At 50.3% G+C, this 27,897-nt stretch overlaps 1 protein-coding gene across 5 annotated transcripts in view; it reads right to left on the bottom strand.

Moving 5' to 3' along the window:
- The window catches only part of Mprip (myosin phosphatase Rho interacting protein), a 143,837-nt gene that overhangs the window by 20,206 nt on the left and 95,734 nt on the right, over positions 1-27,897 (bottom strand). For 4 of the 5 annotated variants that reach the window (XM_047543199.1, XM_047543198.1, XM_047543197.1 and 1 more), the window contains exons 8-16: positions 24,082-24,223; positions 23,181-23,294; positions 21,178-21,234; positions 19,924-19,992; positions 17,179-17,268; positions 13,870-13,979; positions 10,146-10,722; positions 7,753-7,869; positions 1,398-5,216 (exon numbers count right to left, since the gene is read on the bottom strand). In XM_047543199.1, coding sequence (XP_047399155.1) covers positions 1,398-5,216; positions 7,753-7,869; positions 10,146-10,722; positions 13,870-13,979; positions 17,179-17,268; positions 19,924-19,992; positions 21,178-21,234; positions 23,181-23,294; positions 24,082-24,223 — 5,095 coding nt within the window. The remainder of the gene's footprint in view (positions 1-1,397; positions 5,217-7,752; positions 7,870-10,145; positions 10,723-13,869; positions 13,980-17,178; positions 17,269-19,923; positions 19,993-21,177; positions 21,235-23,180; positions 23,295-24,081; positions 24,224-27,897) is intronic. The other variant, XM_047543200.1, reaches the window with a different exon arrangement.

Here is a 27,897-nt window from a genome sequence, read left to right as displayed (position 1 = left end):
CCAGGCCAAGTGCCTACCATTGAGCTATATCCGCAATCCTTTTTTATTTTGAGATAGGGTCTTGCTACTTAGCCCGGGCTGGTCTTGAACTTGGAATCCTCCTGACTCAGCCTTCCTAGTAGCTGGATACAGGCATGTACCACTGTGCTTGGCAGTGCCACTCACTTTGAAAGACTCACCCAGACCTAACTGATGCTGCACTCAGTAAAGTAACCACAGGGTCACTGCATTTGCAATTGAAGAAAACAGCTACTATAAGGTTCTCACAGTTCGTAATGGTGGTTACAGGTTTGGACCGAGCTGGGGACTTGGACTGAGAAGCAGCATCTTGACTGCCTGAGAAGGTGCTTGCTGCTGACTCCCCTTCTAGTCTTTGGTAGGAGGCCAGGTCATCATACAGAGGCAAAGAATAAGAACAATCTTCTATCACTTTTGGCACTAGAGTAAGGTGTTGGGAAGCAGTCATCATGTTCTGCTGAGCAGTAGCTATTGACTGGCAGGAACAGCTGCTGGTGAAACGACAGTGGGGATCAGTGTTGGCCATGCCTTAAGGGCCTGGGCATGTGCCATACACACCTCTCAGAGGAAGAGGGAAATGAGGGCAGTTACTGGGGCAGAATTGAGTCTAAAGAATGATGAGTACCTCTAGGATGATGCCCAGGCAGCTATATGCATATTTCAGTGAGGTCACAAAGTGGGGGTTGCCAGAGCATTTGGACTGCTCTACTTGCCCAGTTTGAGACACCACCTCTGCAAGCCAGGGCCTATAAGGTAGTGTCAAACGGGTGGGGGCAGAGGTCAGTCTCTGGAGAAAATCACCTTTTGCAGCTCCTGGAGAAGGGAACAGAAGCTCTCTGAAACTGTGCTCCAGAGAAGAGCCTTTCTTAGACAAGAGCCCACCCAGTGCTAGGTGCTTATAGATAGCAGGGACAGAAAAGGGACCCTTGACAATGTCTTGAAAATACTCCTGTATTGGGAAAACCCAACTCCTAGGATAGTAAGGAAAAGTAACTACACTTCAAGAGTGCAAGGCAGTCCTTGAGCAGATGCCTCAGGTTTGGAGTGCAGGCAGGGTTCTCTGAGGGTAGAATGAGGTGTTGGGGGGGCAGTAGAGAGGCTGCCCTAGGAGCATGGAGAGGAGAAGGGAATACTGTACTCTCTTCTCCCACAGGGACCCTGCCTTCCTTCCACTAGTCCTCCTTCTGGGTGGGTGATACTAAGACCCTACCATGACCAACAATAGAGGAACAGCAGAACAGCATCCAATTCTGCCCATACAGCAGTTAAGAATGGAGAAACATCTCTCAGCTCTATCTGAGAGCCCTGAAAGCCCCTGAGGTCCCCCTCCCTGTATCTCCAAGTAGAATCAGTTTTGCAAATTAAATGATGCTGAAGACCTTGAGATTCTCAAAATCTCGCTGGTATTTCTCCCGCAGCGTGGCCGCATCACCCTCCAGTTCCTTGTGGCCCAGTTCTTCACGCATTATGTCCATCTGGGCCTCCAGCTCCTGGATGCGCTCTCGCAGCCCTGTCATGGAGTCAGCCTCTCCTTGGGCTGCCTGTGGGGCAGCCCCAGGCTCTGGCTGCCAGCGGGGTGACGGGGATGGCAGGGCCTCAGGGTGCTGCTGCTGGCAGAGGCTGAGGGTCTCCTGCAGGTGCAGCAGGCTCCGTGAGTAGTGCTCCTGCAGGGCCCTTAGCTCCTCCTCGTGAATGGCCTGCAGTTCCTTGATCTTTAGCTGGAACCTGTCCTCCAGCGTCTGCATCTGCTGCACATGCTGCCGCTCCATGTCCTGTTTGTCTCTGACTGAGGCATCTAGCTGGCTGAGGACCCGGCTGCGCTCTGCCTGCAGTGTATTTTCAGTGCGGTTCAGCTGCTCTACCACACACCTGATTTCCTCTTCGTACCTGCCCTGCAGGGCAAACATGCTCTCACTGTGCTTGGTCTCTGCTTCTTCCAAACACCTCTGCTGATGGTCCAGCTGGCTCACCTTGGCCTTCAGTTCAGCATTTTCCCTTTCTATGAGGGCAATTACCTCCAGATACTCACTTTTCTGCTTGCGGAGGAGCTCCTCATACTCCTCCCGCAGGGCCCCAACCACTTGTGCCTGCTCCTGGCAGGTGGCCCCCCTAGCTCGCCAGGACTCCTTGTAGAATCGAAGTTCTTTCTCGTACTCTAACCGGATTTTGCAGGCTGCGTAGCACACCTGAGCCTGAATGATTGCATCTTGAACCAATAATGAAGAATATTGACTGAGGCCTCCCAAACAAGCATTGTAGGAGAGAGTCTGAGATGTCTGCAGAAGCTTCTGACAATCCCTTAATGACTCAGCAGGTGGTAGGGATGGCAAAGAAGCAGCGATCTCCTCTAGGATGCTGGCTTTCTCTCTCAGCTGCTGGGCAAGCTCTTCCTGAATAGCAACAAGGGCCCCAGGGCTCTGATGGGACACATGCAAGGGCTCCTGGGAGCTGTCTGTGTCTGGACTCAGTACTTCTCCTAACAGGCTCAGGTCCCAGGATGTCTGCACACTGTCTGCACTGCCTACTGGACACCCGAGGGTTTCTGAAACCTGCTGCATCACTCTCTCAAAATCTGGGGTTCCATAAGCTCCCAGGATTTCCCCCAACACACACTTGTGCCGCTGTAGGGCAGTCTGTGTCCCTCGTAGGGTCTCTTGGACACTCTGCAGCCTACGGTGGAATGACTCCCTCACCAACTGTGTGGCAAAGGTGAGCTCTGCCCGAACCCATGTGGCATCAGCCAGGCCTTGGGGGATAAGCTGCTGACCATCTCCTGATGTGCTGGTTGCCTCTCCTCCCAGTGTCCCCAGCCGTTTACTGAAGGACTCCACCTGGCTCCAGAACTCGCCATCCACCAGCACCTTCCTGGCCCAGGCCTCTGCTGGGGCGTTGACAGAGATGGGACAACTTTCTCCCTCCAGCAGCCACTCTTCTGACCATGCAACCTCATGGAGAACTCGAGACACATCTGAAGTTGTGTTCTTCAGTGAGTCTGCTATTTGGCTGATCAGGGATGCCTCCAGGGCTATCTGATCTGAAAGCAGCTTTGCCTGCTCCTGCTCACTCAACACTTGCTGGCACAGAGGGGCTGCCATCTTACTCTCCACAGAGCGCCCCTCCTCCTGCCCAGCCCTGGCCCCATCATCTGTAGGAGCTGGCCAGGACTGCAGGGCCTGGATAGCACTCATAAGTGTGCTTTCCACACTGGCCAGGGAGGCTGCACATGCCTCCTGCTCATCCTCCTGGCCAGTGTGTGGCAGAGACCTTAGCTGTTGCCGGCAGTTTTCCAAGCATGTCAGAGCCTGACTGTTTTTTGCCTGGAAGTTCCCTAGCTCCCCAACATGGCTCTCAATACTTGTGGCCCTCTCTTGTCTCTCCTGCTCCAACTGGGAGGCCAGTGTGCCAACCTGTAGAAGGCTGGCACGAAGTTGCTCACGGAGCTGTGCCTCAGTGCCAGCCCACTGGTGGTGCAGTGCAAGTAGCGCTTCCTGGCTCTGGCCCTGCTGGCTTTCTAGCCTCACAGTCACTTCTTTAAGCTTCTCCTCTGTGACGTACAGCTTGGTCTCCAGTGAATGGATTATGGAGAGGTATGTCTCGGAGTCTCCGGTCACAGGCAGCGGGTTAGGGGTAACCTCTGAGGACATGCTCTCCTCTGAGGGTGACCGGTCCTGGCTGGTATCTGATGATGTGCTGCTGGTCCAGGTCTTCTCAGATCCCTCAGGGTGGATGTACCTTTGGCACTGGATTGTGGAAAACCGGATTCTTTGCCTTTTAAGCCCAGGTGCTCCCTGGTCAGGTTTGGTAGTACTCTGTGGATGTCCCTCCCTGTCAGGAGCTTCTAAGGATTTCAAGGGCACTGCACCCTCTTCTCTGCTGGGGCGGCCATCACCACATTCTTCCTCCAGCGCAGGTCCTGAGTCCTCATCCTCCAACCGCATGTGGGGTAAGCCTAGAGGTACCCCAGCAGTTGGGAGTTGTTGGCTCAAAAGTGAACCACTGTCCTCTGTTTCTTCCAGGGTACTCTGTGACTCTTCTGATTCCTTTGGAGACTCATTTGCAAATTTTCTTAAAATCTCCTCTTTCGCCTGCAGCTTAATTTCTGTCTCCTCCAAGCTGCTCCCCAAGGCAACCATTTTAACCAAAGCCTCATTGAGGTCCTGATCTTTCTTTTCCAGAACTCTCTCATGTGTTTCCTTAATGTGCTTCAGTTCTTCTTCCTTCTCTCTCAACAGTGTGCGCATGCTCTGCAGCTGGCCGGAGACCCTACGGTGTGAGTGTTCCAGGCTTTGGTAGTCAGCCTCTCTTCCCCTCAATTTCTCCCGAAGCTCAGCCACGTCCCCATCGGATGTAGCCACACGCTCCATCAGCTCTTGGAACCGCTGCCTGATGAGGTCCCGCTCCTCACGGAGGCTCTGCACATGCTCAGCAAGCTGGCGGATGCTGGCCTCCCGGGCCTCTAGCTGCTCCTCCAGCTGGTGCACTTGCTCACTGCCCTCACACTTGGCGCTCAGCTTCTCTTTCTGGAGAGCCTCCACCTGCTGTGCATGGCCCTGCAGCTGGTCTTCATAGGCACTGGCCTTGTCCTCCACCTCCTTCAGATTCTGCAGCAGTGCCTGCTTCTCCTCCTCACAGCTCTCCAGCAACAGTGCATAGTTTCTCTGTAGTTTCTCCTCCATCAGCCGCTGGGCCTGCTCACTGGCGCCCAGTTGCTGGCTAAGGTCAGCAATGCGCTCCTGTAGCCTCTGCACCTCCTTCTGTCGGTCCCGCTGTAGTGCCTGCTGCATCTCCAGGTCCCGCAGCTCCTGCGTCTTCTCTAGCAGCAGGGCCTCTGCGCTCTTGAGCTTCTGCTCACTGGCCCTCAGCTGGCCACTCAGCGTGGCTTCACTGTGTTGCCGCTCCTCCAGCTGCTCGCGGACCCTCCCCTGCTCCAGCTTCAGCTCGCCTTTAAGCTTGGCCAGTGCCTGCTCCTTAATGGCCAGCTCAGCAGCAGCATTGCTGAGCCTCGCCTGCAAGCTCCGGATCTCGGCCTCATGGTGCCGGATCGCATCCTTGGCCTCCCCATAGCTACGTTTCAGGGTCTGTATCTGCTGCGTGATCAGCTCCTGCCGCTGGCACTGGGCTTCCAGCTCACTTTGGAGGTCTTGGTTCACTCTATGGAGCCTCTGCCAGGCACCCGACGGGGAGGTGGCCACTTCAGTCTTAAAAAAACCGATTAAATACTGGTTAGTAACACTCGGGCCTCCCGTTTCTGAGTGTCACACCTCTGGCCAGGATCAACCACAGAAAAGTTCCTTGGTGGGTTTGCCTTTTATCCTTTGCACAACATTTTTTTTCCTCCCATTTAAAAAATCCAACAAATTATCTTAATTATTATTATTTTTTGGTAAGCTGCTTTCAGGTAACAGAAAACATGGACAATAACATCAAAATACAGCTCTAACCAAACAGCTTCTAGGAGAAATAAACCAAACAAAACTGAATAATGGAACACACTGAGAAGCAAAACAGACTGAAGGACGAGAGGACGGCGGGAAGCAGGACAGGGGAGCACAGCACCTGCAACTGTTTTGCAAAACAAAAGATACACGGTTCTGGACCACAAATCCTAAACAAGCGCAGGACGCAAGGTGCAGGTAAGTGATGTCACTTCCTTCCAAGATAGGGAGATAAGGAAGGAAGGTAACCATTTGGAAGATGTCAGTGAGGTGACATCTGGAACATTGTCCTTTGGAAAGCGTAGCCAGGCCTCCACAGTAACAGGAAGAACTAATCTCTACCTGTAAGAAGACAAAACGAGGGGGAATGCAAACCATGGAGTAAAATGTATAATCAACAAAAACAAACCTTTGTGGAGTTCAAAATAAGAGTGAAGCATGCAAGAACAAAACAAAACAAAACACGAAAGAAAATTCCCCCCAATGAAAGGCATGCAGAATAGACAGACTAATATAATGCAGGAGAAAAAAACATGAAAAAGAGTGAAGAGAGTCCCACCTAGAATCTAGCCTGCTCAGATTCCCTCTTGGTCTACTGGTGGGGAAGCCACAGATGTGACACTCAGTTATGTTAAGTTCCAATTAAACTCACACTCAACATCCGAACCATGCAAGCTCCACCCAGCAGTTAGTGCAGCACCCTCCCAGCATCACGCCTTCTGATGCTCAGTACCAAGGCTCCTACCCGTTCTCACTTTTGACTATGAGCATTTCCAAAGCTCAGGGGTGGTGCAGTGTCACCCATTGTTAGATGCAGCAGGAAGTTAGGAAAGAGCAGCCCCCCCTGTCGCTGACTGACAAGGCTTATGTGATGGTCCATGTCAGACACACAGCAATGTTCCCAGGTTAGCAATGTGCAAAGCCCACTGGCGGTGTCTTTACCACTTGACTGAAGATGGTTCCTGTAGGATGGGGCCCAACCAAGGCTTAGAAAGATAGTCTCCAACAGGGAGGGCCTGCATGAATGACCTTAAGGTCCTCACAGTGGGACATGTAGGAAGGGGACAACTGCCATGGGTTTAGAATCTGCACTGGGCATAGCAGGGGAGGAGGGTGCAGGCATATGGGGAAGAAAGAAGGCCAAGGGCACATGCAGGAGCAGAGCCAGTGGGAAGAAAGGCAGGAATGCAGACCTGCTGCCTGGGACACCTCAGACGGAGGTTAGTGCATGATAGTCTGGAAATGCTGACAACCAACTCACCACAGACTCTAAGCAACAGTGTCAAAGGGCCCTGGGATCACTAGGTCTACACCAGCAGAAAGTTGCTGATACAGGGGGAGGAGCACTAGCTTCTTGGGTCAGCGGTGGGGTCAGTTCTTGAACTTAGGATCCTGACTCCAATGCCACAGTCTCAGCTTTCAATGAGAGCTTCAATTCCTGGACCTGTCACTCTCCCCTACTCCTCTCCTGAACTAATTCATCAATTCTCTGCCAGCACAACAGTACTGTGGGGACAGGGGTATGTCTTTTTTGTGCCCCAGAGTTAGCCCTGGAACGATGCTGGACAGGCTGTCTGCCCTCACACCTGCTACCTCCTGCCTTACATGCCCATTAGGGTGGCCACACGCTGGGGGTCTGGACATGGGTTGGGACTCTGTGGCATATACCTATGGTGAACAGATACCAGATGTGGGTTGTCAGCTTAGGACCCAGGCTGCCACCCTACTGATTTTTGCTCTTGGCTGTGGGCTGGGGATCATGTCCTCCTGAAATTTCAGCCTAGGCAGAAAGTAGAGTAGGCCAGTAGTGACAGCCCAGGTTTTCTGGCAGGTGTGGCAGTGACATGGGCAGGGATGGGGTCCAGTTCTAGCTCTGCCCTAACTCACTAATGGGTCATAAGCACGTACCAACTTGCTGTGTGACTCAATTTCTCCAATTTATAAAATGGGCTTGATCCCACTTGTGAAAACAATAAGGAATGACATGCAAATGTATGGCATTCATAAGAAACATTGGCTATTTTGAGAAACAAAAGGAGAGATCATCAAAATAATTTCATTATAATAAAAATCCTTCACCGTAGAGGGTTCAGGCCCATTTCTCAAAATGTCACAGTAAAAGGGAAAAACAGACACAGAGCTCCCAGCATTTGAGAGTCCTAATCCTTTTGGTAGAAAAGCTGAGGTGTGAGCTCCCCTGGGGTTTGCACATTCCTAGCCTGCCCGGTCCCAGCATTTGCCCTTCACACTGAAGCCCCTGTTCATACTGTGGGCCTTGGCAACTGCTCTGTTGCCCTACCTGAAGCACGTAGCCCTCCCGGGCGCTCTGCTCGCGGCCTAGGGCCACTCTCAGCTGATCCTGTAGGAGCCGGTTCTGCTCCAGAAGGTCTGAGGCCTCCTTCTGGCTCTGCTCCAGCTGTTGGTATAAAGACATATTTTCTTAAGCAATGTGACAATAATAAACAAAAGCAGTTGAACAGCACAGGCCCCATAGGCCTCCTGATGGCAGCAAGCCTGCTGCAGGTGCCTCCTTCACTGGTTCAGGATTTTGAGGTCTCCCATCCAGGAGATGTGCACATCTGGCCTGTACCTGCAGTACCAGAATTGAAGTTTCCAGCTCAGGCCACAAATGACACTGGCAGTCAGTACCCTCTGAGGGCCAAGGGACAGACTTGTCCTTTCTACCCTAGGTAACCCCGATACCCACAAAACCTTCACAAGCACTAATGTTTTCACCATGCAGGCCTCCACAGGTCCCAAGGCCCATGCAGGGAATTCATTTCCGAGAAGCAAGCTGTCCCCCACTGAGAATTGAGAGCTTTGCTTCTTCACTAGAAAGAGACCATCCCACAGGATTTTTGGGGGTCCTTGAAATAGTCATGCTGGACTCCACAGAGGCAACCACAGGCCTGTGTGGCTTCAACTTGAAATGACTCCATTTGACTAGTTTTACATGATGTACTTCTCATGAAGTTCTGTTTGCAAAAAGTACCTGTAGTTCCCTCAAATAAGATGTGGAAACCTATAAGCTATTTTATACTCACTTTGAAAAGCTATAGTCCACTCATGTATTCATCTCCCATTTCCCCCCAAAACCTTCTAGCTCCTATGTGTGCTCAGCTGTATGCAGAACTGCCCTGCCCTGTCTCCCTGGGGTTGGTGGAGGGGAGTCAGCTGCAGTGGGCATTCAGGGTGCTGCCAGGCTGGGCTGCAAGAAGTAGGAAACCCTCGGATGTGAAGCAGTAAAGACCAACCCCAGACTGCTGCTTAAGACACAAATAGGTGACTCAGTATGTGGCCTAAAAGCTAGCAGGCCTGTTTTGGTAGCTTAGAGTCATGGGAGTTTGAATTATTTTATCTCATCTTGCCTGTATTATTTTATTAGTAGGTGTAGAAAATGAAAAAGTCAGAGTGTTGATGTTAGTGATAACCATTACTCATAAGTAAAATACAAAAAAAGAAGAGACAAGTGAGGCATGCTGAAGCAGCAGATCTTTAATCAGCTGCTTATGTTAAAGAATGTACGAGAAGCCTGCTGTTGAAGGGCATCCATAAGGGGCAGGTGGAATAAAGACTCCCTTTATCCAAAATGCTTGAGACTAGAAGAGTTTTGGATTTCAGTTTTTCATAATTTTAGAATATTTGCTTATAAATAATGATGAGGTAAGTCTAAACACAAAATCCACTTACGTTTCATCTATACCTTATATATGCAGCCTGAAGGTAATTTTATATTGCATTTGTGCCTCTGTGTGTGTGTGTGTGTGTGTGTGTGTGTGTGTGTGTGTGTTAGCAGTGCTGGGAATCTACAGATGACAGGCAAGTGCTCTACCAATCACTGACATACCCAATTCCTTTTACAGTACTTTTATTTATTTTGTGTATGAAACAAAGCTTCATGGTATAGAACTTTCTGCTTGTGGTGTCATGTTAGAGCTCAAAAAGTTATGGATGTTGGAGCATTTTGGATTTTGGGGTTGGGGATGCTTACCTTGCAATCTCCTCGGTCAAGGAACTTGCTAGCAAGGCATATAAAACCCTTGTGGAGGGAGGTTTTACAGATTTGATCTCGAGATACATTTTTGTGAGAAAGCATCAGATGATATGAATACAGAGTTGGCTCATGCAGCTCTGTGTTGGAGTCTCAGAGTGACTTCCATCTAACTTCCTGTCCAGCCTTACCTTACCATACCCCACCTTCACATCCTAAGTGTCTGGCCATTAATTTTATCTTTTGGGGTCTGCCCACTAACTCTTCAGGTCACTGACAAAGCACCCAGGCTTGTCTCTGCTTCCCACTTCAACCTATACCTCTCAGGACTGCCTGGTGCAGACTGAAACCTCATACCCTGCCACATAAAAATCTCCAGCTTATGCCCTGTAATGGGGAGAACAAGGCCCACCCCCTGGGCCCTGCAAGCCAATCAGCCTGGTGTCTGGCTAACTGGGTCCACATGCACCATAAATTCCTCCATCCTTCAGTCAAGACCTCCTGTGCCCTCCCCACTCCAAGCTGGCAACCTGCAGTGCTCAGTTTCCACCTCCACTCTAAGGACCTGTCTTTATATTCATGTCCTCTAGGGGTCTGTGGATCCTGCAGGGAAGACTATGTGGCTGAACCCACAGGCCACAGCTGGGCACAGACTCTGCTCAGGACAGGATGCTGCATGGAGGGAGCTGGCCCACCATTACCTCCTTCTCTAGCAGAGACGTCAGTTCATGTGTGGAGAGTCGGTCACTTCCGTTCTCCGAGGAGGACAGGTGCAGGGGGGCGATGGGCACCTGCTTTTCCTCCCGGAGAGGGGTAGTCTCCACTTGATGCCATCGCTGCTCAATCTCCACATGGACATTCTGTGCCTTGAGGTCAGTGGCCACTGGCAACCCTGGACTCCGATCAACCTCCATGCGCAGGGCCATGTCCTCAGCACCTGGTCCATCCACAGCGTCCAGCATCCCGAATCGCTTGCGGCGCTCTTCTCGCCGCCGTGCACGTTCCCGCTCCAGCTCCCCCGGCTCTACCTCAAGGTGCCCTGGTTCATGGGCATCAGCAGGCCCCACAGTGCTGGCCCTTTCCTGAGCCAGGGCCTGCTGGATGGGGCGGAACTCAGCCCAGTCAAAGGTCTTGGAGCGGCCCTCCCGCCTTCGTTCACGTGCGCGGCTCCTCTTCTGCTCAGGATCTGGTTCCCCTGGCTCTGTCTCATGCTTCTCACTTGGCCTTGGGCAGGTCTCAAAAGGTGCGCTGCTCTTGTTCTTTTCCTCAGGCAATGAGCTATGGGGCAAGGGGGCAAACAGCATCTGTCAGGGGGGCCTGGGACACCCCAGCTCCCTTACAGATCCAGCAAAGGTGAGCTGTGGCCTAGCCCACACCTGCTCCACATCTGTCTTCTATCCCAAGTGCAACTTCCTAAGTGCCGGAGGAAGGAAGGACCCATCTGTACTCAGTTGTCCCTCCCTTGGAGAACATAAACCTGGTTATGATGGGGAGCAGGGGAAAGAGCCTCAGAAGTTTCCAAGGTTTCCAGCATGCACCCCTTATCTGAGAAGATGCTGTGAGACAAGTGTGATGGTGGCTCCATTACCAAAATGATGAAGAAGAGGTAGCCCAGGGAACTCCAGTGGGCCCCAGAGGTAAGAGGAGCCCAGCCACTGACCAAACACTGGGCAAAGCTGACTCTGGGGCAACGCTGTGCTGGTGACAGAATAAACAAGAACCAACCACCTCCCAAGAAGGGTTCAGAGGTTTCAAAGTGCAGGTGGCATGATCAGCTCTGTTTTAAAAGCCTGGTCTGGCACTGGCATGACAGGTATGTTAGAGTCAAAGGCCAAAACTACCTGTGAGCAGAGAAAAGGTGGCCCAGGCCATAACCAGCTCACAGCATGTAATAACCCAAGGGCTGGGTTGGGAGTGGGGAGCAGGGAAAGGTAACATGAGGAGAGAGGTGACCAGGGTTGCAGGCTGCACAGGTCAAGCTCCCTGGCATCTCTGCCTCCAACAGAGGCTCCGATGAAGGAGGTTGACCTGAAGAAACCCTGCCTTTTCCCGATTTGCCCAGTAGGGAAGATTTCTGGGGAGGTCTCTACATGAGCAGGGGAGGGGTGGGGATATCTCCAAGGGCAGAGGCTTCTGAGCTACATGGAAGAGCCCCAGAGACTTCCAGCCAATCTGAGACTGAGCAGGCCTTGCCCAAGCCTCAGAAGAGAACTAGAAGAAACATGGGGAAAGTGAGGGCCCAAGGGGGAGCACCAAGGAGCACCTGTGTTTACACTGGAACCAAACAGAAAGGAGACTATGAAAGGGACACCCAAGGAAAAAAGGAAGCATTTCCAATGACCCTTGGGGATCATCTGTCCTGACAGCAAACAGTAAGAATCAAAGTGCTTCAGAGCAGCAGGAATGGCAAGGGTCCAACCTAAGACCACATAATCATGCGAAGAAAAATGACCCAGAGTGAGTCTTTCAGCATCATGGAGCCGAGAGAGCTGGTTTAGGTTAGACACTATGTGGAGACGACATATGGGAGCAGGTGGGTATGACAGACATGCTCCCAGAAGAAGCCCCTCCTCAAGGCTTCTCCCAAGTCCCAAGTCCCAAGTCCAACAGTGCCCTATGACTTCCCTACCACAGACTGCAAGACAGCAATAAGAAGCAAAACAAGGCCAGTAGCTCCGACACTGTCACCTTTGCATTTAATACCTTCTTGGAGTTTGGCCTTGTAGTGGTAAACTATTCAAGTTTTCCTTAACTCATGAAAGCTGACATAGAAGAACACAGGCTAAAAACAAATGGGGTGGGGGTGGGCACCCTACCAGCTTTAAGATACATTGGACTGTGAAGTAAATTCTAGTCAGGAAGACAATTCAGGGCCACTTTGGTATGAAAGCACACCATCTGGCCTCCATCTTTGTTCCCAGGGGTCACAGTCACTGCATGGAAGGCAACAGGAAAATCCATGTGGGAGGCTGCCCCTCCCAGGTCTCATGCCAGCACATGGTGTGCACAAGTGTGCTCTTGGCCTCTGACCCAAAACATCCTGACACTGACTTTTTCTAGTCAGGAACCTCAATGTGAGCATGCAGCCAGGCCTGGCAGAAAAGGACAGCAGGCTGCCTATCCTCATGCATCTATTGCTGCTTGGAGCACGAAGTGGCACCATTTTACTGCTATAGTCTGGGCAGGCTAGCCCAAGTGCCTTTCTCACTTTGTTGTGGGGCCTTGTATGGGAGGCAGGAAGAGCACCAGGTACCTTGCACTGTGGGCTTTGCTCCTGACTTGGAGGGCCATGGAGGCAGCAGGCTGCTCTTTGATGAATACCAACAAGCAGCAGTCCTCTGCCAAGTTCCTAAGAGATGGCAGAGGGCTGCTTATCTTGGTCACAACCTCCTGGTCTTATGATACAGGAACAACCAGATACTGCTTGCTAATGAATGAAGGAATGAATGCATGACAGACACAGGAAAGGGGCCTGAAGTAAAGAGGTCAAGTTTCCTTCTTATTCAGAGAAGAATGGAGTCAGCATCTGGAGGGAGGTGAAAATTCTGACCAAGTGTAGATGTGGGAGAGGCTGCTGCAGACCACACCAGCCATTGCCATCACTATGCTGCCTCCTACAGCTAATCTCTGGGGCCAGAAACACCCCTGAGCAGTAACATCAACTTCCCCAGCAGAGGAAGACATGGGAGATGCTCAGAACACATGGTGGCTCTGTGGCCTTAGGTGGGCACAGCAGTGTTTGGCCATCATAGAGCCAGACCCTGCGCAGTGGAGCTGTTCTCCACTTTCTCTGAAAATGAAAACTGGGCAGGTTTCTAACTTCCAGGGCAGGAGGAGGAAGGCATGCAGTGGGTCCCAAGGGATACGAACCACAGAATGCTAACACAGGAGAGAACACACTTTTCCAGCTTGGGCTTCAGCAGTGAGAGTCTCAGAGAGAAGCTTTTCCTGGTTGCACAGAAATCAAACAGATGTAGGAGTGAGGCGAAAAGAAACCAAGGAAGAGCAAAGCTATGGTGGCCTGTGCCTGCAGCATTGGGACTGCCCTCGCCAGCCAGAGGACAGTTGTCAGACATGGCCCATAGCACAGCCCAAGACCAGGCCTGGGTGCCCAGAGAGAGAGACTAAAAAGACTCTCTGTCAAGCACAGTTCTACCAATGGGCACAAAGGTGACCTGCATGGCTGACCTGGCCAGTAAAAGAGGATAAGTCAGCCTGGGGCAGAAAAGCCAGAAAGTCACAAGGAGACCAAGCAGGGTCAGCCGACTGTGGGACAGAAGAGGGAGGGAAGGAAGCTGTGCTGGGATGTAGCCAGGCTCAGGCCCAGGGGAATGAGAGATCCAAAACTGCAGCTTTCTTGGCAGGAGCCAGAGGGTCCCCATAAGAGGCATGAGGGGCTCCCTCAGGCATCCCTGACTATCTCACCTGGTCACATCTGGGGCAGTGGTTGGATGAACGTGCTTCATGATGGTCTGTATCCAGTTCCGCCGGATTCCAGAAGTCATGGCAGACAGGGTGAACTCGCCCTCCTTTGTCTATACAGAAGACACAGATTTCATCCAATGACAGTCCCTGGGGGTGACTGCTGCCTCCCACTTCCAAAGGAGATCCTTGTACTAGTTAAAGACCAGGTTCTACAAGGAGGGAGGCAGGGGCTGGCAGTCAAGAGCTGCATGGTGGCATACTCTCAGGAAATAATGGCAAATCAGGTATCTCCTCCCACAGGGCCAGCACACATTTACTGAACTCTTGCTATATAACAGCCACCTGTGAGCTAATGGATGATGACAATGCACCCTTTCTATCAGGGGCTCTCAGCCAAAGCCCAGAGTGTGTGCCCTTAGGGACATGGTCCCCGCATCCCTGTGCAGCTCTACTGAACACCTTCAGAAAGGACAGGTGCATGACACAAGGCCAGCGTTATTTCCCTGCACCCAGGGAAGGGAATGTTAAAGCACTATTCTAATGGTTGCCCAGGCTGCTCACACCCCACTGTAAGCAAAATGGCTGGCAGAAAGATGAAATCACCAAGATGGCTTTGGCACAGGTACCAGCATGACCAGAGTCACACTAAAGATCACATGCTGGCCCTGTTTGCTGCCAAGCACAGGTCAGACTTGGCATTCTCCTCACCATGGGCCAAGCCACATGCCACAACCCCCTCTCCTCTACAGACTGCAGCTCATGATGTGCACATCGATGTGAGGCCCCTCCCAGCGCTTCCCTCTCCACCCCTGAGTATAGGCGCTTCTGGAGTCTGGTCACAGAGCCCCACTGTGACAGGCCTCATCTCTCTAGCTGACCTCTCTTTCCCAGTGTCAGGGCTATGCTTGCCTAATTTGTGTTCTCAAAAGAGCCCATCACAGTCTCAAACACACCACCAACCAGGGTTCCAGAGCACCCAGCTCCTGAGTCAGCTCTTTGGCCAGCTTCTCTGTGGGTCTTACCACACCTGGATCATAGTTTCACGCTTGCCCTTCCCCTCTTGTGTCTCTTCCTGCTGCCCACCTCCCCTCCTTCCTACTTTGCCCATCACCACAGAACCCACCTGCTCTGAATCCGTTTTTGTTGCCCTCCCAGACACAATTCACTAGCATACAGTCATTGGTTATATCATGTGGGCACTTTGTATAGACTCAGGGCAGAACCTTAAGTAGAGCAGGATGAAAACAGCCTGTCCTGATTTAGGACTTGCAGCCTCTGGGGATCATGGCAGGCATCAAAAGTAGGCTCCCCTGTCAGGGAAATGAGGAGGGACCATAGACACAGAGGCAAAGTGGTCACATCTACCATAGCCCTTGCCATCACTAGGAGTGAGCAGGTGAACTCTCAACTGCAGGATGCCCTGTCTCAATGCCTGCTGATCAAGACTGGGGGCAGTAGGGCTAGCAGGGCCCCCAAAGCCACAACTCACACCAGTTCTGGCAGCGAGAAGGTGTTTGTTGAGGGGTTCACGGAGTGCTCTGCTCCTCCCACAGGGATCAAGGGGCAGAAAAACATTGCAGCAGGGCACTGTGGGCTGCTAAGAGCAACCAAAAAACATGGGCCCTGGAACCAGGCCTTCAGTGCCATCTCCGCCATGACAAAGCACCCTCATAGATCCCATGTGGAGGAAAGCCATGACAGTTCCTGGGGTTTTTAACAGAGAATACCCTGCCATCAGAGCTAACCTTCCATGTCCTCTGAATTTGGTGGGAATAAGTCAGTCCCAAAGTGCCTGGTCAACTCTGAACATAGCAACTGAGTAAACACAGTTGAGTTTCTGGGTCTGCTACCAGTGAGGCCATCAGCATCCAGCATCCAGTGAGAAACCAAGTCCCAGAGCCTGACCTGTGGTGGCAACTCTCCCACTGTCACCACTCTGAAGGCTCTTGTGAGAGAAAACAAAGAGGTTTCACTCAAAGAGGCCTTTGTTCTAAGCCCCTGGGAGGTAACCTGTAAACCCTGCCTGAGTGATTGGAGCATTACCTATGGCAAGCTTCCGAGTCCCCACCTGACAGCTGATACTGACAAGATTACCTCGGGAGCGGGCTGGCTGTGTTAAGAAAACCAAAATTTGAACCATGAACTCAGAGGGTTAGGACTGGGCCTTGTAAAGTGACTTTGGTGGTAGGGGTTGAAGATGGAGATCAAGTGCCAAGATGAAAACTCAAATGGTCACAACAGTTATGAAAACTTGATGAAGAACAGACACTGAGGCCCAGGCAAGTGATCTGGAAATGCTCTGTGCATTGTCTCACAACAAGGCCAAGAGGGTACTGTGTCACCAAATGACACGGATACTTTGGGACCTTTTAGGTCCCAGGTTTTACCCCCATGTGTCCCTTCCATTGGCTGGTTCCAATTTGTACCCTTCTGCTATAATAAAACTAATTTTAAAAGTAGTGCTTTCTTCAGAGCTCTGAGTCATTCTAGAGAATTCTTGAAGTTGAAGGTGGATATGGCAGCCCTGTGCTCTTAAACCTGGTAGGGCTAACTCCAAGCAGCCTTTGAACCCCATAACTATAGTAATGGCCAATGGGATCTATTTCATTTGTCCAATGAGATTACTTTATTGAGGGTAGGGCCAAGCACTGCTCACAAGATTCTGGAACAAAATAGACTTGCAAGTGAATACATGAATGAATGAATAACTGAATAAAAACCTCTTTCTCTGAGATTTAAATAATTAACAATAATTAACGCTTTTCAGTCTCCATATCCTAATCCTTCCAAAGGCCCCAAACTCCAGCATCAAAATATATAAATTAAAAACAACAACAACAAAAAAGCTGGGCATGGTGGCGCACTCCTGCAATCCCAGCTATCTGGAAGGCAAGGCAGGAGGATTGCGAGTTCCAGGAGGATAGCCTCAGCAACTTATCGAGACCCTGTGTCAAAATAAAAATAAAAATAAAAAATAAAAAATAAATAAAAATAAATGGGCTAGGGAGGTAGATCAGAAGTAGAATGCTCCTGTTTAATCCCCAATACCACAAAAAAAACAAAACCAAAGCAACAACAACAAAAAACCAAACTTCAGTAAGTAACAAAAGTCTTTAAACAACCTTAAGAGAAAAGATGCTGAAGTCTACCTTTGTGTTCACATTACTCTAGGGTTGAATGTCAAGGGCACAGGACTGACCACACACATCAAGTCAAGCCTGCCCAGTGGGGGCCCCAGCTGAGATATCAGGTTCTTCAAGATATGTGCCTGCTGGTCAAGCCCATGCACCCCCTAATCCCCGAGCTCACGTGTATTTGGAAGCCATAATTTCTCTGGACTGGATATTCTGTGACGTCATAACATGTGGACAGGTCAATTTCTCCATCCAAGTCAGCTGCCTGCAGAGAGAAATAAGGGAGTCTTAAGAGATTTTGGAGGAGCCAATGTCTAGATGAGCACCTCCCCATGCACTATGTCTTTAATGGGAACAGACTTTGACCACATATCCTATCACTGCAGGATCCAGGTTCCTTTCCTGGAGCATCTATACCACCATGTTCCTGGGCATCTGGCTAAAGATATTCCATGCCAGCAATGCCTAAATGTGTTGGTAAGGACTCTTTTAAAAACTGAAGATCCCCAAAGAGTTTTTGTGTATGTGAAGTTTATCTACTGATAATAGTGACATTAAAAATTAAAGCTGAAAATTTAAAACTATTTTAAAAAATTCATTTCATTTTAAAATTAAAAATATGATTAGAAGTCATCGATAAGAGTGCCACTGTTTTGAATGTTCTGCAAATCTCTTCTATGTCTGGTTTCAGAGAGGGTGGGTGGATTCTCCTCTTTCTGCATTCAGTCTGTTCAGTGTATTGTTTTCGTTGAAGTTTATGAAGACAAAGTTATCTCATACAGAACAGAGTTAGTAAAGGAAGGATTTTAACAGCCTTTACAGTTAACTGTGGCCTCTTTGACAAACGGTAGTTTCTCAAAAGTAAACTGTAATGTGGAATCTACAATCCCATCAGTGAGTTTTCTGTGTTGTTAATATTAAGTACACAGTTTATCCTGTCCTTTGGATGTATCTTTTGCCAGGAATGATGCTGTAACATTATCTGTAGGTCACTTGGAAAACATTAGATTATGCATAGCTTCAAATGTCTACATAATTCATCATATGGGATTCAAAATATCACATTTGTTAAATTATAACCAATTTCATCTGAGGAGTCTGCAAGTAAAGGGAAAATGTTGAATTCATAATGTAATATGAATTTTTGAAAGTTCTAACTTTTACTTTTTTGTCTTTTCTTCTTTACATTTTTTGAGAGAGTCTATGTTGCCCAGGCTGGCCTCTGACTTCTGGGTTTGAGTGATCCTCCTGCCTCAGCCTCCCAAGTAGGTTGAACTACAAAACTGTACCACTATGCCCAGCCTAATTTTTCCATTTTTTTTCCTTTATTTGCTCTTTTTAATTTTTTCTTAAAAGCACAAACTGTACTACTGGCAATGAAGTTGTTTTCCTTGAAAGAACAGATTCTTCTATTATTATTTACTACTACTATTGTTAGTATTGGTATTGGGGATTAAACCCAGGGGTGCTCTACCCTTGAACTACATCCCCATCCCCCTTTTGTTTTTTATTTTAAGTTGCTCAGCCTTGCCCGTAACTTGCGATCCTCTTTCTGCCTCAGCTTCCTGAGTAGCTGAGGATTACAGGTGTGCAAGGCCACACCTGGCAGGAATAGGTTCTTGATTTACAAAAATGTCTACCTAACCCACAAACTGTTTGTTAGCTCTTTCTTCAAACAATAATGGTGTTCCATGAAGACATGGCTAGCTCAGCTCACAATTCAACAGGACAACTGCATGCCCACCAGACAGCCTATGGCTGAGAGGTTGATGTTTACTTCCCACTTAAATCACAGAATACAAAAAGGACAGGCATTCAAAGGTTGAGACTTAATAAAATTACTAACCTTTACTGCCCAATTAAGACGCTGTTTTTAAACATGACTGTGGCAGTGTGAACACAGCAACCACTGCAGCCTGTGCCAAAGTGCTGGGGGTTTCACCTACCACTGCTTCTATACCTCAATGCAGACATAAACACAATGAAAAATATTTTTATTATAAACATTACAGCTCTCCTAAAAGGGACTCAGGGTCTCCAGGGGTCCAAAGACCACTCTTGGAATCACTGTATGCACTCATCACCAAATGCTGTATTACACTGCCTTTATTCCCTGATCTTGGACACAGCAGAATCTATCACCCAGAACACTTTGCACTGATGGCAACATTCTCACCCTTCAGTCCATGCAGACCAGTTCAGAGTATTTAAATATGAAAAACATTGTCCAACAATGGATATTTAGGTTCTTTCCCACTTTTTACTACAAAGGTCTGGGAATGGCTAATTTGAGACTGAGGTCTTTTTCCAGATGAATGGTACAACTAAAGGATTCTGAGTAGAATTAGCAGTGAAAACAGAGCACACAGACTTTACGGATTGTTCAAAAGGTTTTTTGTTTTGTTTTTTTGTTTGTTTTTTGGTAGATGGAGAAAAAAGCTCCTTCCAATTGGTCTTCAGTCATGGTATCGGGACTGTTAAGGGTCCCGACCAAATTCTCCCACCATTTGCCATCCTTGTCCAAGATAAGACAAGATTTAGTTCAATTCTTCCAATGACTCAATTCACCACAAAATCTCTTTGTAGAAAAAACCAGATTGCTCATCCTGAGTATTCAAGTTTCATTGTTCTTCAAAGAACAGAAACACGAGAGGGACCAAAATCCACTGTACCCAGGTATCTGAATAGGGTAAAAAACCTGATCTCACAGGCAGGAGAATAGTCAGGTACTCTTAAAGTTGATCTGGCTGCTCTCACCAGCTGGAGATCAGGACACCCAAGATGGCAACAGGAACATTCTTCCATAGACAGATGTGGATGTCAGTCCAGGAAAAAGCAGCAGCACTTAGAGCTTCAGGCATCAGGATGCCACCTGCACCCCTCAGGTTTCTCCACAGAGAAGGGAAGCCTGATCACTCACCTCCTCAGCTACGGAATCCCTGTAGTATCTCAGGCTCTGATCCGCCAGGACAAACCAGTGTTTCTTCCACTAAAAGGAAAGAAACAAACAAACAAAAATTCAACTACTACTCCAGGGTGCCCTGCAGCCAGCAGCCAGCATCCTAGAGTACCTTCCAGAACACAGGGTAAAGCAAAGGGCAGACTGAACCCCCATATGGCATTGCAGCACACAGACTGCTCAGACACGGGTAGCCATGCGCTCACAACCTCAGGGAGGCTTGCTAAGCTGTGGCTCCTCTGTGAAAAGGCAGCAGAGAGCAGAGTGGCCTTAGCTGGGGACTCCCTGTGATCCACAGTGGTATGGTTAGTGACCAGTGCTTTGTATGCCTCCATCTCCACTCCAGAGGCTGCAGACCATCACAACGAAAAGGTGGCTGTGAAAATGGCACCAAGAGCCACGGCCATTTGACTGGCTCACCAGATGGACATGTCCCACTTACACCAGCAGAAGTCAACTAACCCACCAGCGTACCAAGTCTTCATTCTGAGTAGCAAGGAGGGGGCCTTGAGTCTTCAGGCAAGGCTAAAAGGCATCCAATACAGAGGAGAGAGAGAGGATATTCTGGCAGAGGGGAAGCTGGGATGGGCCAGGTTTAAGATCTCTTGGGTGTAGACCCAGCAGATTCCTCTTCATGCCTTCTCAGGAGGCCAGGACTTCTTGCCTCAGACCCTTGGCAGGTCCAGCTGCAAATAGCTCTACCTGCTTGAATTTGATGGCAAAAATGTACTACATTTGCTCCCACCAGAGCCTAATGGTACCACTGCAACTGAGCTGATTTCTTGGACACAAGAGTCTTGCAGTCTTAGGCGACCATCTACTTGGCTGCTTTGTATGGTAACATAAGCTAGCCCCACTGCCAGAGGCCTTCTCTGTTCCTGGGGAAGCCTGGGACCCTAGAGAACTTTTAGGAAAGATAATACCAGGTGGTGGGGGCTAGAGTTGTAGAATGTCCCCAGGCCTAAGGCCAAGAGATACTGCTGACAGTCAGCAGGCCAAGTGGTACCTCCCCAGGGTACATGTCACCATGACAACGGGGGCTGTGTACCTGCACTGTAAATAGGTGGGGGTTTCCTGGCTAGTCCAGGTCCATGAGTCAAGAGTCATCCGTGGTAGGGAGATGGAATCAGGGCTCACAGACCCCAGCAGGAACAAGGTCAGCAAGAATTCACATCTGCTTCAGTCCTCAAGCTCACAGGAGCTCCACAAACTTACCTGGCTGTCCTCGTACTGCTTGGTCAGCCAGCCTTTCTTGAAATTCAGCAGGTCAGGCTGAGAAAGGGAGAGAAAAGAACAGTTCAGAGGAAGGCCTAATGGTGTGCAGTCATGGACAAGTGTGGCTGATGGGGCTGATAATTTTGTCCAAAGTGGCACTAGGAAAAGGGGTTTCTCCACCTGCCATATGAGCCTGTGTGCCTTCCCCTGCACCTGCTGGATGCTGCCCAAAGGCATGTGAGTCCTCGAGGAAGGAGATACCAGGTGAAGAGAGGGCATGGCCTTATTTGCCCTGGGAAATAGCAGCACAGGCTGCCCAGCTGCTCCAAGATGCCTACTCTGACCTGCATGGATCCTGTTTCAAGGTCTGTCTGGGGCAGAGAATAGGCCCAGTAGAGGATCAGATTTCATGAAGGAGAAGGTCTGCAAGGACAGTTGAAAGGAGAATTCAGAGGTTCTTGCCAAAGTTGCAGGAAGAACAAAGTCACAGAAGCCTGGTCGGGTGTGAGGAAAGTAGCCGCAGCAGTTCTTCCCAGGTCCTCAGGTCACTCATGAAGTTCAGTTTCCACTGCTCACAAGACGCAGGGCAACAGACAGGAAGGCCCAGACCCACCAGCAGGGCCCTCTTCACCACCATTGTTCAGACATGTTTGAGTCTGACAGTAATAGTGCCACATCAGGACACATGCATCTTGCCTGGCCAAGGCCCTCATCCACCACTCAGTGTCCTTGTGAGGCAGGTCCCCAGGCAGATCCCAGTCACTCCTCCTATATGCTTTTCCTGCTATCTTGATCAGAACTGGCTTTGATATCTTGGTATTCCAAGGGCAGGGAGGGAATTATAAAAGACTAGAAGTAGCAGGATAATAACCAGGAGGCTGTTCCAGGAGACCCTGCTGCATCACTCAGAAATAACAGTGGATTGCTGCCTGGTCCACACTGACCAGAAAGCATATCCCTCTGTGGAGCCCTCTAATTCCCACTTTACTCCACAGTTGTTTGAGGTACCCAATAAGTAGTAACAATGAGAAATTAGGACACTGATTCCAGATGACCCTTAAGCAGGGAAGTCTTGGGTATATATATGGTTGCTCTGCACAAGACCTGGGATGAAAGGTTTCTCTATTCCCCTCTGACTGCCCTGCCTAGTTGTAGATCTGTAAGAGACTTCTTTTTTTTTTTTTTTTTGAGACAGAGTCTTGTTATTTGTTGAGGCTGTCTTTGAACTTGTGATCCTCCTGCCTCAGCCTCCTGAGTAACTGAGGTGACAGGCAGTGCCACCACGCCCAGCTAATAAAGACTCTAAACTTTCTTTGGTTGTGTCACTGCAGCTGTGCCTGTCCCGGAGGAATGGTGCTGGTAGATCCCTGCTGATCTCTTCTGTCTGGGACTTTGGAGCCTGCCAGCTGAGTTAATAGAGAAATAAGAGGTGGTAAGCCTCCCCAGGAGCCTGGAGAGTGCAGAAGAGTTGGGCCAGCATGCTGAGGTAGCCCATGACCTGAGTGTTGACCACTCCTGTTGAGGCACCAATGCTGTAAATCCAAGCTCAGTGGGAGGACCTGGGCAAGGCCTGCTTTTCCCCCATGGTACAAACTCAAGACTAGGACGAGTCTCAACAAGACATGGCTCCTACCTCCAAAGCACCACAAAAACGAACACCCAAAACCAGAAGAGCACAAGGTCCCTAATGCAGTCCTGACTTTCCAAAACCAAGATTCACTGCCATGGCCAAGGTGGCCTCCTGTGCAGAGGCCTTCCACATGGAGCTCAGGATGCCATACAGTCCCTGATTCTGCTGGGCCCAGGATGGGGAAGAAACAGGATCTGCTTTGAAAGGGCTGTGAGTTGGCAGGAAGGGGCACTCATAGACATGAGGGCTGTGCACAGAGGGACAGCTGGCATGGACTCAAGGACAGAAACAAACAGTGGCCCAGAGTGGCCAGAAGCAGAAGCAACGGTGGCAGGCAGGTCTCCAGAGAACTTGGCACGCAGCCTGGGCTCACCGTCATGGAGGACTCCGTGGACCTCCTGTCCAGTGACTTGGCTCTTCGGTGTGGAGACAGGGGGGAGGCTGAGGTGTCCGATAGAGGCGCTGTGGGGGCTTCGCTGGTGAAGTCCTATGGCAGAGAGTAGCCGCCAGTCAGTGCAGCTTGGGTAGACACAGGGGCAGAGAGCTGGGTGATCCATCCTTCCTTGAGCAGGAAGGGGCCCTGCCCCTAGGGGCAGTGCTGTCTAGGCCCTCACAGCAGGTCTGAGACTACCCTGGTCCTGGGAAGCCCCAGTTGTTAGTGCAGCCTTTTCTTTCAGATGCTTGGTCACCATCACTGCCTTAATCCCACCCCATCCTCCCGTTTCTCAGGTAACAGAAGGAAGACCAGGCTCTGTGGCAATGAGCAGCAGCCAGTCAGTGGGCACCTCACAAACAAGAGTCACCAGGGAGGAAGAAGAGCTCAGACATGGCAAGCTAGAGAATAGGTGGGCAGGCAGGTGTGCCTGGGAGGAGGAGGACCACTGAGGCTGATCTACCTTGTGGATGGAGCAAAAGAGGGGAGTGGCTGCCACTCAAAAGACAGAGAGAGAGAAGAAAGGAAGGAAGAAAGGCACCATGTTCAGCCTTGTTCCTGGGCTGCCTCAGAGAGAAAGAGAACATTTTAGTTGCTGCCTGGGATGTAAAAATCATTTGAGCACTCTCTGGAGGAGGATAAAGTTCTGGAACACAGATGCAGAAGACAGGTTGGCTCTCAAAAGGCTCACTAATGGAGGAGGAGATCAGGGAATATAGGCCAGCAGAAGAACATCTCTAGCACTGGGGGAATGTGGAATGTGTGCGATCATGTGCGCTCAGACCCTGAGCTGCATCACTAGCCCCTTGCAGGCCTTGGCGCCCCAGTCCTAGGAGCTCACCCGCTTCCTGGGGAATGCCCTCTTTTCGCTGCGGCCCTGGCGAGTGTCGCTTGATGGCGAGGGCACTGCCGAGGCATTGGTCTCCATGTGCTCTGCCTTCTCAATGTCTAAGGCCTCAAATTTCTCAATTACTTGGGACCTCCTGTAAGAGAGGACATGAAGATGCTGAATGAAAGAGTTTCTCCATGTTCCCAAGGTGGGCCTGGCCTTGAATTGAGAAGGAGCTCCTGGAGCTGACCTCCCACACTCAGCTCACTCCACAAGGCTTGGGTCAACCTTCCCTAAGCCCTCCCTGTCAGGAATGTGGTGTGAGCATTATACAGCACCAACCCACCCAGTTTCCAGGCACAGCTTGGTTGACCCAAGCTCTTTCAGTGCCACCTCTATGTAGGCAAGAGCAGCTTAGGGCTGGGCCCCTCCCTGGCAGTCCTGTAGCTGCCCCACCCTAGAGGCCCTACAGGCTCTCTTGTCTTGACCCATGTGGTCTTCACACGGCTTGGCACCCGGCAGCTTCTCCTGAGCCACAGACACAATCAAAAGGCAACCACCACCTCAGAAGGGACACCGTGCTCACGGCATCCCTCCACAATCATGAAGCGGACCCCACCCCAGGATGCCCAAAATTTAGCAAGAAAGAGGCCCATGAATTAACATTATTTCTGCCAACAGTTAAAAGGAATCAAAAAACAAATTAAAACAAAAACAAAGCAGGTTGATTTCATGTGAGAGGGCCGGTGGCCTCGTCAGGTGGTCTGTGCCGGAGACGGAGCTGAGATGGGAGCGAAGCGGGTGGAGGAGGCGCGAACGCCACAGCGACACAGCAGAGGGCGGAGAGGACAAGACCTGAAAGAAAACAAGGCTGGAGAATGAATAAACAGAAAAGGACTGCTTTAAAATCAAATAATGGCAAACCAAAATTATCCAAAGAATTAAAGAAGCAAAATCCAAGATGATCACTGAAGAGGAGGAACGCACAATCATCTCCCAGTAAGGAATCAGGTAGAGTCAGGCAGGGAGGCTGGTAAGGTGGGCTGTGCTCAGTCCTGTATTCTGGGGTTAGGGTTTGGACTAGATCTGTCAGGAGAACGCCCTTCCTCACTGGACCTTTGCAAGGCCTGCTCTCCTGGGGGACACCTCGGACCCCTCATTTGTGTTCCAGACAAGCAGATGAGAGCTGAAGAGAAGCAAGCAAAGGGTCCCCACACTAAACCTGACTAGAGAGAGGAGGAAGAAGCTCCTTAAGGCCTCCTCTTTCCAGGGAGGCTCAGTGTAAATCCATCTTGTAGGACCCTACTCAAGAGAGGCAGAGTATCCAGGCTGAGATCAGAGGGCATGTAGGTGCTGCTTCCTTGGCCCTGCTTCTGAACAGTGCTTCTTCAGGAAGCAAGTTCATGCCAGGCCAACCTGCCCACCAGCAAAGGGGGCAGAGACTGACAGGGAGCAAGAAAGGAGGCAAGTGTGAGAGAGGGAAGCTAAGGAAGCTGCTGGGGTCACTGGGCATAAGGGAATGCTTTGGTATTGAGGGCAAGGCATCCAGCATGGCTGAACTGCAGTGGTGGGATCTGGTCCACTGACAGGCCTGGGTGCTGCCATTTTGGGCCTGACATGGGGTCTCCTCAGAAAAGCAGTAAGGGCTGTGCCAAGCCTGAAGTACATGCAAGTCACATGCTGTGGGGCTCCAGGCAGAGAAGTTAGAGTGAAAAACAGGGAAGGCACTTGCTACAGCCATTCCACATAGGCTCAGGGAAAGCACTGCAAGGCCACAGGCTCAGCATCCTCTGCTCAGTTCACTGTCAGGTGGGAAGTTACTAACTTGGCACCCTTGAAGCACTGCAGGTGTATCAGCAACACCTCACACAGCAAGCACAGAAAACACAGGGTGCCTGCCCTCACAGTGCCAGGGTTCTCAGGGCACTGACCCCTACATGGCAAGGGTGTGTGAGTCAGACTGTACAGCTGGGACTGGCCTTGCTATCTGTCACCAGCAGTCCCATAAGGACCATGGCTTCCCCATACTCAGCAGCCAGAGGTAATCACTGTTCCAGAAACATCTGCACAGCTCTGGAAATCTGAAAAACAAACATGTTGAAGCCCAAAGTTCATCATGCTCAGACAAGATTGCTCATTGGCTAGGCTGAGGCTTGTCAATAAACTGCTCCATGGCTACAGGGCAGGCCTGTCCTGTCTGCCGCTATGGGCAGCTCTGTCTGACTTCCTGCTACTCTGGACATTGCTCTAACCTGCTAGGGTACAGGATCCAGTTCAGCACAGGGTGGCCTACTTGGGATCTAGTGAGTGGGCCTCAGAGAGTAACAGCAGCCAGTCAGAGGTCATTAGGGTCAGTGAGAAAGGGTTAGCATGTAAAGGCAGGAAGTCCCAGAGTGGTAACACCAGCTGAAACCCATCTCCATGGTGGCAAAGAGCATGCAAGAGCAAACCCCTGGGACCACATCTATCCAAGGCCAGTGGATGAGAATGAGTTCAAAATGAATCTCTCTGAGAAGCAGCCAAGCCAAGCAGGTGTGCAGAATGTTAATTCTGTGGTCTGGCACTAACTCAGGACATGGATGATCCTGCTCCAGAGCCACCACGACACACAGTCTGCCTGCCAGCCAGCATAAAGCCTCCCTGCCCACCCCACCAGCCTCCTCATTCACCAACAAGACCCTTTGCTTATGTGTTTACTTAAATGCCTAAAAGACAATGGGCTCTAACAATGGGTTACACCATGAGAGCAGGGAACTTCCCACAAAGGGCCCCTCAGCTATTCGCTATGAAAGGTCACCTGATTACTGAACCCTGGTTTTCAGTTTCTGCATCTGCAAGCTGGGGATGGTAAAAACAGGCACCTTTTCAAGCTGTCAATGAAATGTGAGGGCAGTCAAGTGTGCTGGGTGCCTGGAAGGAGCGTGGCAGGCACCTGGCATCACTCGGCTTCTCCTGCTCTCCCCAGACTGTGTGAATACTTTTCCCTCTGTTCCCAAAACCAATAACTCCAGGCAGTCAGGCAGTCCCTTATCCAGGAGACTGACCATAGGCCCTTTTATCTGGGACATTTGGATGAGTACCAGGTGGGCTGTTGGTTAACTGTGGGTTAAGGAAAAGAGGTACGAGATAATACCTCCTCTGATCTGTCCCTTAAGGGAGTCTCAAGGATCCCGTGCCACCATTCTCTGACAGCATCTTCAACTCAGCTTTAAGCTGTGCCCAGGCCAAGGGAGGACACTGTGGACTGTGGGTTTTCTTCCAGACAGATGTACAAATCTACTCCTAAATTATTCTGGGGGAAGGGCCAAGGACCTCCAGAGTCTATTCACAGACCTGAGGAAGAAGCCCTGATGTTCATGGAAAGCCCCAATTTATAGAGGCAGGTGGAAGGCCCTCTGAAGGACATGTCCAAACTCTGTTCAGGGTTGGGCCTAAAGGCCTCAGATGGAATTTTTCTGGTTCTCAGGAAGCTCAGGACAGTGTAACGTGGGGAGAGTGGGCAAAAACCATCCTCTTCTCAGAACCAAGTTCTGCATCTACACCCTTAGCCCAGCTGCTAACACCCCATCTCTCCCCAGGAAGCTGGGCCCCACTTCCGCCAAGGTCAGAGGGCAAAAGTGATACCATCAGACACCTAGTAGCTTTGCAGGCCACCATGGCTTCCCAGTGGTTTGCAGGGAACATGTCCCCAAGGGAAAAGCCTATGCTGCCCTCATCTTCCCAGGCACAGCTGTCTGCACTGGCACCTCATTGTGCTCTGCCCACACTGGGCCTGCCACAGTGAAGAGGGTCTGTCCCCACCTGTAGCTCCAGGGTCACCTTAGAGAA

This window comes from Sciurus carolinensis, chromosome 3 (genome assembly GCF_902686445.1).
Source record: "Sciurus carolinensis chromosome 3, mSciCar1.2, whole genome shotgun sequence".
NCBI classification, from domain to species: Eukaryota; Metazoa; Chordata; class Mammalia; order Rodentia; family Sciuridae; genus Sciurus; species Sciurus carolinensis.
Note: the sequence above shows the minus strand (reverse complement) of the source record. Positions and strands in the feature narration are given on the sequence as shown.